The sequence below is a fragment of the Coffea arabica genome, chromosome 5e (genome assembly GCF_036785885.1).
Source record: "Coffea arabica cultivar ET-39 chromosome 5e, Coffea Arabica ET-39 HiFi, whole genome shotgun sequence".
Lineage (NCBI taxonomy): Eukaryota > Viridiplantae > Streptophyta > Magnoliopsida > Gentianales > Rubiaceae > Coffea > Coffea arabica.
The window spans coordinates 48853148-48862516 of record NC_092318.1 but is presented as its reverse complement, the minus strand read 5'-3'; the positions used below and the strand labels follow the sequence as shown (position 1 = coordinate 48862516).

At 35.6% G+C, this 9369-nt stretch overlaps 2 protein-coding genes across 2 annotated transcripts; both read left to right on the top strand.

Annotated features, from left to right (window-relative positions):
- Positions 1–1135: 1135 nt before the first annotated feature.
- Positions 1136–4540, top strand: LOC113688049 (cytochrome P450 CYP72A219). Its single transcript, XM_027205647.2, has 5 exons — positions 1136–1475; positions 1785–2002; positions 2301–2545; positions 2705–3089; positions 3854–4540. Exons 1-5 carry the CDS (start codon positions 1193–1195, stop codon positions 4277–4279), a joined length of 1557 nt encoding a protein of 518 aa, XP_027061448.1. The 5' UTR covers positions 1136–1192; the 3' UTR covers positions 4280–4540.
- Positions 4541–5505: 965 nt separating this feature from the next.
- On the top strand, positions 5506–8388 carry LOC113688048 (cytochrome P450 CYP72A219-like). The gene is made up of 5 exons (XM_027205646.2): positions 5506–6152; positions 6399–6616; positions 6777–7021; positions 7226–7610; positions 7737–8388. The coding sequence occupies exons 1-5, from the start codon at positions 5864–5866 to the stop codon at positions 8166–8168; spliced, it is 1569 nt and encodes a 522-aa protein (XP_027061447.2). The 5' UTR covers positions 5506–5863; the 3' UTR covers positions 8169–8388.
- Positions 8389–9369: the final 981 nt, after the last annotated feature.

Here is a 9369-nt window from a genome sequence, read left to right as displayed (position 1 = left end):
ATGAAAGGAGCATTGATTTAATTCACAAAATATAAATACAGAATTCAGCAAAATTAAGAGCAAAAACCAATTTGCATCATTGATGTCAAACGTTAAAGGAAAATAGAGTGCCCAACTGCCCATCTGGCGCTGTTGATTTAAATATAGACTTTGCGGACAATTGAGACTTTTATCATTAGCTGGATTTCGCAACGGATCTTCTGTCCCATATCCTGTGCCATTCTCTGTTTCACTTTTTACTATATTACTATTTCTCCTACATAAATATCATGTTTTAGTTCTTTTTTATTTTCTTAAAATTCAATAACTCTTGCAGAACAAATCCTAACGTCTCAGAAGATCTTGCAAAATGTCACTTCTATACATAGGAAACGAGTGGTATTAAAGTATTTGAGGGGTCCATTAATATGTTATTTTGAAATGGAACTTGAATGTAAGTTTACTTGTATAGTAAAATTTGTGGTGCTGGTTAGGGAAAAGCTCACAAGATTAAAAGTTACCAAGTACTGAATTGCTAGTTTGAACATCAAGTGATCTTGCAAGGGCTCAATTGGACAAAAAACCATGATTTTAAGGGGCTAAATGGAATTATCTTAATCCTAAAAGTGGAATCACAAACTAGCAACTTTGAATCCTAGTAACGGAATAATCAAATCATAATTCAGTAGTTGGTTGTATCATTAACCCCTTTTTTTTTTGGTACGAGAAAATTTATTATGAATCCGCTGATTTCTGCTGCTCCCGTTATGGCTGCTGGATTGGCGGTAGGGCCTGGTTCTATTGGACCGGGAGTTGGTCAAGGAATCTGTGGTCACTCCATGCTGAATCATACAATAATGTCTGCGACCAAGGCACGGCGAAACAATCGATCTGAACAATATAATATTTTTTGAATAAAGTGTAATTTTATGTGAATTATTTATAAAATTTAACATCAGAAACATGATTATTACACATGAGATTCACATAAACAGTAATAAAATATCATACTTCTATTGTAAAAATATATAAAAAATTTATATAAGGTAACAAAACGTTCAAAAAATATTATATTATTTAGTTGCCCGCTCCCCCCGCCCCCCCCAAAAATCCTGTACCTGCCTATTTAAAATGCACATTCATTTCCCCCCTTCACACAGGAAGATAAGTTTTAGCAGCTAGAGTGAGTGGTCACTTGAGATTGGGAGTTGAGATGAAACTACTGGAGAATATGTTGAGCTTTATTTCAGTTTCTTGTGTCGTAGCTTTGCTAGTCTGTGCATGGGGAGTCTTGAATTCGATGTGGTTGAAGCCAAGAAGGCTGGAAAAATGCCTCAGAGCACAAGGTCTTAATGGAAATTCCTACAGACCATTCTTTGGGGACTTGAAAGAGTTAGCAATGATGCTTGGGGAAGCCAAATCCAAGCCAATCAGTCTCTCTGATGATATCGTGCCCAGAGTTATACCTTTCCACGTCAAAACCATCAACAAATACGGTACGCTCTACACAAGTCTTCTTACTCGTATCATAATCAAAGTGTTGTCGAATAAAAAGTCGGTTTATTAAAAAGGATCAGAACTCAGTTATAGGCTTATAGTCATGTGATCAGAGCTGAGTTTCCTGTTGCACATGTCCTACATTAATGCCCTTCGCAATTTCCTCTTTGTTGTTGTGGCCTTCAATTAGCAAAGACCTTGCATACTTTTGTGCCATCGGCTTGTAGATGGTACGTGGGATTTAAATCGTCTTCTTGAAAATTCTGATTCTTGTTTTTAAGAAGATTTCATCTGTATTGAATTTGCAGGTAGCAATTCTTTTCTGTGGCTTGGGCCTAAACCTTCAGTTATCATCCGGGACCCTGAACTTCTCAGGGAGATCTTCCTTAAGCATAATCTCTTCCCAAAGCAACATTCCAATCCACTTGGAAAATTGCTGGCGAAAGGGCTACTAGACTCTGAGGGAGATAAATGGGCTAAAGATCGGAAAATAATTAATCCTGCTTTCAATTTAGAGAAAATCAAGGTTTTATTTGATTCTGTTTTATTTGCCTTGAAGGAAAGTTAGTTCTCGATTTTTACGCTTGAAAGAACTTTGTACTGGAAGGGAACGTATCTAGTGCTCTTTTAGGACTTTAAACTTGATCATTCATTTACACAATTATCACACCTAATTCTTGACGTAATTAGCCACAGCCTTTTTTGAGTTTTTTTTTTTAATTTTGAGTTTCAATCCTGTGAAAGTAATGATTAATGTGGAGCTAAGTTACTTTTGCTTGTACACCTGTTACTAATTGGCTTGCTTTTATTGTTGCCATGAGTAGCTTATGCTGCCGGCTTTTCATTCGAGTGCCAGTGAGATGTTGAGGAATTGGGAGGAAAAACTTTCGCCAGAAGGATCTTGTGAGCTGGATGTTTGGCCTTATCTTCAAACCCTAACTGGTGATGTGATTTCTCGCACAGCATTTGGTAGTAATTATGAAGAAGGAAGGAAAATTTTAGAACTTCAACAAGAACAGGTAGACAATGTTGTGACAGCTGAAAGGTCATTATATATCCCTGGAATGAGGTATGCTCCTGGTTTCAATCTTTTCCCCCAGTGTTTAAAAAACATATTCCCTTGTTCTGCATGGACATGGAGTGCTTGCTACTGCTGAACTTAAAGAACTATCTTAGCTTTGATATCTTACATCCTGAGTTTCTTGCTCGGTAATCTCTTCATCTATAGGTTTTTGCCAACGAAGAGAAACAGAAGAATGAAGGAGATTGAAAAAGCAGTTCAAGCAACAATAAGGGACATAATTGATAGGAGAGTGAAAGCAATGAAAGCAGGGGAAGGAAGAAGGGACGACTTATTGGGCATACTGTTGGAATCTAACTTTAAGGAGATTGATCAGTATGGCAGCAAAGATTTTGGTATGAGCATCAAAGATATAATTGAAGAGTGCAAACTCTTCTATTTTGGTGGGCAGGACACCACTTCAACCTTGCTGGTATGGACCTTAATTTTACTGAGCAAGCATCAAGACTGGCAGTCAGTCGCTAGGGAAGAGGTTTTGCAAGCGTTTGGAAGAGAGGAGATAGATTTTGATCGCCTCAGTCGCCTCAAAACTGTAAGTGTATTCTGCACATTGTTTTAATAAAGTGCAAGCTCCTAAAGTTTATGAACTTTGTATTGTTCATTAGATCTTGTCAAGTATCTGTCCTGCCACTGGAAAACTTGGTTCCAGTGTGAATAGCTTTACAGATGAGTAATGATAAATTTAGAACCAGTCCATAGCATACTTCACTAAACACAAAATGCAAGGCATTCAGAATCAAGTTCAAAGTTGGAATTTCAGGGGGAAATAAATGTCTGTTTTTTCAGTTTTGATTTGCAATATATGTAACTGATCCACCTGTGCTTGCATTGTCTATATTTAAGATATCCCTTTTCTCATATATAAATGTGGCACAATATATTCTGGTCTGGTTACAATTCAAGACAGGTAAAATCATGCCAACGAAATAGATTCTCAATCAATGGTGACTTTCTATCCAAACTAATGTTCTGGAGAGTTGCAGATCCCTTAAGATTGGTTTTTTTTTTTTTTATGGTGTTAGAAAAGTGAGCTGAAAAAAGGTACATGGTCAAGAACGCCCTGTCACATAAATTGCACCATTAAGCTCTTCACTGAACACACCATTTTACAAATTCTGAGTAGCATTACATCATTAGGTTACTCCTGTAAACTTCATTCAACACTGACAGTTCTTTGCGTATCAATTTTCTCTCCTTTTGGACTGTTGCAATGTAACCACCTTTTGTTTCATTTTGCTTGCTTTAAGATATCTTGAGCTGTACTATTCTTCATCTATTCCTTGTACAACATCACAGATGACAATGATCTTGAATGAGGTTCTAAGATTGTATCCACCAGTGGCTGTGCTTGCTAGAAGGCTTCATGAAGAAACTAAAGTAGGAAAATTTTCCTTGCCTGCTGGGGTGCTACTCAATCTGCAATTAATGCTGTTGAATCATGACTGTGAAGTATGGGGTAATGATGCAAAAGAGTTCAAACCAGAGAGATTTAGTGAAGGAGTGTCAAATGCAACAAAGGGCCAGGTTTCATTTTTCCCATTCGGTTGGGGACCTCGAATATGTATTGGACAAAACTTTGCCATGGTAGAAGCAAAATTGGTGATGGCAATGATTCTTCGAAACTTCTCCTTTGAACTCTCCCCATCTTATACTCATGCTCCTCACGCGATAGCCACACTCCAACCTCAGCATGGTGCTCATTTAGTCATGCACAAATTGTAGTATGGTGAACATGAAGGTTCTTGTTGCAGAAGATAATCAGTAGTGTATCAATAGAACTTGAGAATTCAAGTACCATAAGAAAATTTGGATCTTCAGCTTCTGAATCTTGTCATATGCTTGAAATGCTGATGCTTTTTTAGCAGTGGCAGACAAAGAGTTTATGATTTACGGGCAGAATTAAAATTTACTATATTTGTTGTCTTTCTGCTTGTTTATTTGGTGAATAAATGATCATTTATATTTGGAAAGCATTTTGTTTTATTACCGGTTGTGCTGTTTTCTTAATATTTTAAGGTTAGATTACCTTTTACCCTCTTATGGTTTAGTGATTTGTCACATAACTCCTCAAGGGTTAAAAACGTGTACATAAATCTCTTATATTTTGAATTAAAGTGTCAAGGTTAATTTTCCCTTTAAAACTAATGGTCAATATTAAAAAATTCAAAATCAAACTAATAAATTAACAAATTCACCCTTTGATTACCTTTTTTTTTTCAAATACCAAAAAAAAAAGAAGAAAGGAAAATAAAAATACATAATAAGAATTACAAAATATGAAATCTTTAATGATTGTAAATATCAATGTAAGTTTTTAAACCAAATCTTTTAATAGTATTATCTATTTCTTGTTTATCTATTTTTATTTCCCTTTCTTCTTTTTTGTATTTGAGAAATTTTTAGATTTATTAAGATTTAGTAAGCCAAAGTATAGTTTTTTAAAATCATCTCTTCTCTTCTCAAAGGAAAAAGAAAAAGAGAAAGGAGAGGAAAAAAGAACAATATATATAGTAAAAGCGTGAATTTGTCTATTTATTAGTTTGACTTTGACCTTTCAATATTGACCATTACTTTTAAGCTAATAATGAACCCAAATTAGGGAAGGGGTTATGTATAGGTTTTAAATTATAGAGGGTTATGTGGTAAAGTATCAAATCACAAAAGAATAAAAGGTAATTTATCCTGTTTTAAATAGCAAAAAAAACTGAAAAAAGTTAATAGAAAACAATTCTAACTTTTTCATACGTTAAAGATGCTAGTTACATGATGGGTGCTTGAGGGTGGTTATGAAAAATTCTACTATGACATTATACCTATCCATATCATACTAAAAACAAAAGGTGCTATCATCATCAATGGATTCCAGATCAATCCACTGATTTGGTATTGGCAGAAATCATTGAGGATGTCTTTGTCCTCATCAAACTGCTTAAACCTCATTGCTTCTCTAATATCAAGGCATGCAAATAAAGTAAGGCAAGAGATTGCAATATCTGCATCAAAATATGAAAAAACGAGGGAGTGGAAGCATGGGCTTCTCCTGTCGTTGTTACGCATGAAGCTGCTGGCTAGTTGGCCGTCAATTATTGTCTAATCATCAACAAAATCTTCACTGTACACCATGAGGCCAACATCAAGAGATAAATTAACAATAAAAGGTCACTTCTGCTCCATCATCCATGTTCAGTTATGATCTAGATTCCCTCTTTCACTGCCTAAAAGGATTTTTTTAATGATTATAATAATGGATCCCTCATTTCAATATGTTCGTATATGGAGCTATAAAGGTTGAGAGATCATTAGGAAATGGGGATGAAATCATATGAACGTATGTATTATTCCATAGGAGTTTCCTGTGCTGTTGCACTTGCAGTTTTTGCATGGAGAGTGCTGAACTGCATGTGGCTGAGGCCCAAAAAGCTAGAGAAGCGCCTAAGAAACCTAGGCCTTAATGGAAATTCTTATAGACTAGTGTGTGGAGACTTCAAAGACATTGCAGTGATGCTGAAAGAAGCTAACTCCAAGCCTATCAACCTTTCTGATGACATCGTGCCACGAGTCATACCTTTCTTCATTGAAATCATCAAGAAATACGGTATGGTGTTGATCCCTGGTCACTCATTTCATCCGATTAGTTTTCCTAAGCAACTGATTAGCAAAGTTCACGTCTAAACTGTACTGTTTCTGCAATGATAGCCATATATATATTGATAGCTGATTTTCCTTTTACCACATACTACTGTACGCATATGAAGATTGAAACTGTCTAAACTTTCTCCTTTCCGTATACACAAGTATTTCTGTTTAAAAGTGAACTTATCAGTTTAGAATCCAAATGCAGGTAGGAATTCCTTTGTATGGTTGGGGCTGAATCCCTCAGTGGTCATCCTAGACCCTGTAAATATGAGGGAAATCTTGCTGAAGAACTATATCTTTAAGAAGCCTCGTCCTCATCCAATTGTCAAATTGTTGGCACAAGGTGTCATTTTCTCGGAGGGTGATAAATGGGCCAAAGACCGAAAAATCATAAGTTCTGCTTTCCATTTACAGAAGCTGAAGGTATCGTTTACAAATTTGAATTCTATTTTCTCCACCTTAAAGAACTTCAGTTTGAAATTTTTCAATCTAGTGATGGCAAATAATTAAGCTACAATCTGAATCATTCTTAAGGTATATTAGAAGTGCTAATAAATTTTGTTTTCACCATGGCTATGAATAGCATATGCTGCCAGCATTTTACTCAAGTGCCAGCGAGATGTTGAGTAAATGGGAGGAAAGAGTTTCACCAGAAGGATCATGCGAATTGGATGTTTGGCCGTACCTTCAAACTTTAGGTGCTGATTCGATTTCTCGTACAGCATTTGGTAGCAATTACGAAGAAGGGAGAAGGATATTTGAACTCCAAATGGAACAGGCACAGTATGCTGTCAGGGCCACGCGATCAGTATATTTCCCAGGATTGAGGTAAAGTTAAAGTTAATCTTTTTCTGCCAAGTTTCTATGAAAGTATAAACTCAGCAAGCATAGTATTCTAGGATACACTTTCATTTTCATGACTCAGAAAAGCTTGATAAGATAAAGCTACACAATGGATAAGTTTTTAACTCACATATTTGATTTCCTATGTCTGAGTTACTGAGTTTCTTGATTTCTGATTGTTGTCTTCAGGTTTTTGCCAACTAGAAGGAACAAAAGAATGAAGGACATTGAAAAAAAAATTCAAGCTAAAATCAGAGATATCATTAACAAAAGGGTAAAGGCATTAAAAGCAGGGGAAACCAGTAACGATGACTTGTTAGGCATTATGCTAGAATCCAATTTTAAAGAAATTGATCAACATGGAGACAAGAGCTTTGGTATGACCATGCAAGATGTGATTGATGAGTGCAAACTCTTCTATTTTGCTGGACAAGAGAGCTCTTCTACTTTGCTTGTATGGACATTGGTGTTGCTAGGTAGACACCGAGAATGGCAGTCGAAAGCTAGAGACGAGGTTTCGCAAGTCTTTGGGAGAAACAAACCACACTTTGAAGGGCTTAATCACCTGAAAATAGTAAGTGTCTTCCTCATATTAGCTCCGACAGAAATTGAACACTTGAAAAAGTATTAAAAAATATAATTTGTTCTGTCGCAGTTACCTATAAACCAACTGCATACAGCTCACACGAGATTCTTGCAGGTGACTATGATCTTGAATGAAGTTCTAAGGCTATATCCTCCAGCAGTTGCACTGAATAGAAGAGTCCACCAAGAAACTAAAGTGGGAAAATTGTCTTTGCCAGCCGGGGTGATGCTGTGGTTACCAGTGATCTTGCTGCATCATGACCGCGAAATATGGGGAGATGATGTAAAGGAATTCAAGCCAGAAAGATTTAGTGAAGGAGTGTCAAAGGCAGCAAAAGGCCAAAGCCAAGCTCCATTTTTCCCTTTTGGCTGGGGGCCTAGAATATGTCTCGGACAAAATTTTGCTATGTTAGAAGCAAAATTGGCGCTGTCAATGATTCTACAACACTTCTCTTTTCAACTTTCACCATCCTATGTTCATGCTCCTTACACAGTATTTACACTTCAACCTCAGCATGGTGCTCTTTTGGTATTGCACAAATTATAGTCAGCTGAAGTAGTTTCCATTTGCTTTTCCTTGGTTCTGCTTTGCTCTATTTTTGAGTGAGAAATGTGATTTTGTTATCCATTCCTTGCTGCTAGGCAGTCCAACCTTATGACTACTTTGGTTTGGAGAGAAAAAAAAAAAAAAGATTTCTGTTTTATGTGTGCAAGAAGGCACAAAGTGATACTTTTGCAGTTGCAATATATTGTAAATTGATGCTGAAGTTATACGTAATATTTAGTTTGGAAGAGAAAAAGGAAAAAAAAAAAAAAGAAAATTTTGCGTCTATCTCATATATGTTTTTTTTTTGGCTCAATAACTTTTTGAGCAAAATCATGGGCGCAAAATGATTAATGTAAAGTTATTAGTAATCCAATGGGCCAGAGTTTATATTTATATTTCGATGTAGGACATTTCGTACAGCTTTATTCTACGTATTTAAAAAATAATGATAAGAATATTGAAATCCTTTAGGGTAAAATACACTTTACACTCTTATGATCTAGCGATTTTTCACATAATTTCTTTCCGGTTTCAAAAAGTATGCATAACTCTCTCATTGTTTGAATTAAAGTGTCAAGTGACGAAAATGATCCTTTATTACGGAACCTACAAAAACATCGAGATTATTCTTATTTAAAAATTAAAATGTCTAAAGTAACCGAAATATTTAAACATAATATGCATAATACATTAACTGCTTATGATTTTGTATTTTACCATATAATTCCCTTATGATTTAGGACTTCACCACAGAACCCCTTATGGTTTTTCAAATACAAACAGAATCTGCTATAATTAATAAATAATTTCCAACTTTACATAGGGATACATTTGACATTTAAGTTGGCGCAGTTATGGAATGTAAATTTTATCACTTTGACACTTTGGTCTAAAATGTGAGGGGGTTATGTCTTATTTTTGAAATTATAGAATGATTATGTAAAAAACCGCTAAACCATAGAGAATCAATGTGTGTTTTGCCCGATACTTTAGCATGCATTAAATTGACAATTCTATCAAGAATCGGAATTGACGGAAGACCTAGTAAATTATAGATGGACTAGGGTAGGAACGGTTGCAGTTGGCAGTTATGTGCATTTTCCACAGGCATAACTTTGTTTGCACATGGTGTAACTTACTTTCAACAACGTGTAATTTTAGAACAAAATTTTGTGCATCCCACACATATTGTTAAAATCGA

Bases quoted from the DNA above. Each gene is read 5' to 3' on its own strand.
- LOC113688049 (XM_027205647.2), top strand. From the start codon at position 1,193: ATGAAACTACTGGAGAATATGTTGAGCTTTATTTCAGTTTCTTGTGTC. The intron at 2,003-2,300 runs GTTTTATTTGAT...TGCCATGAGTAG, and splicing joins TCAATTTAGAGAAAATCAAG to CTTATGCTGCCGGCTTTTCA. The intron at 2,546-2,704 runs GTATGCTCCTGG...CTTCATCTATAG, and splicing joins TTATATATCCCTGGAATGAG to GTTTTTGCCAACGAAGAGAA.
- LOC113688048 (XM_027205646.2), top strand. From the start codon at position 5,864: ATGGGGATGAAATCATATGAACGTATGTATTATTCCATAGGAGTTTCC. The intron at 6,153-6,398 runs GTATGGTGTTGA...ATCCAAATGCAG, and splicing joins TGAAATCATCAAGAAATACG to GTAGGAATTCCTTTGTATGG. The intron at 7,022-7,225 runs GTAAAGTTAAAG...TGTTGTCTTCAG, and splicing joins GTATATTTCCCAGGATTGAG to GTTTTTGCCAACTAGAAGGA.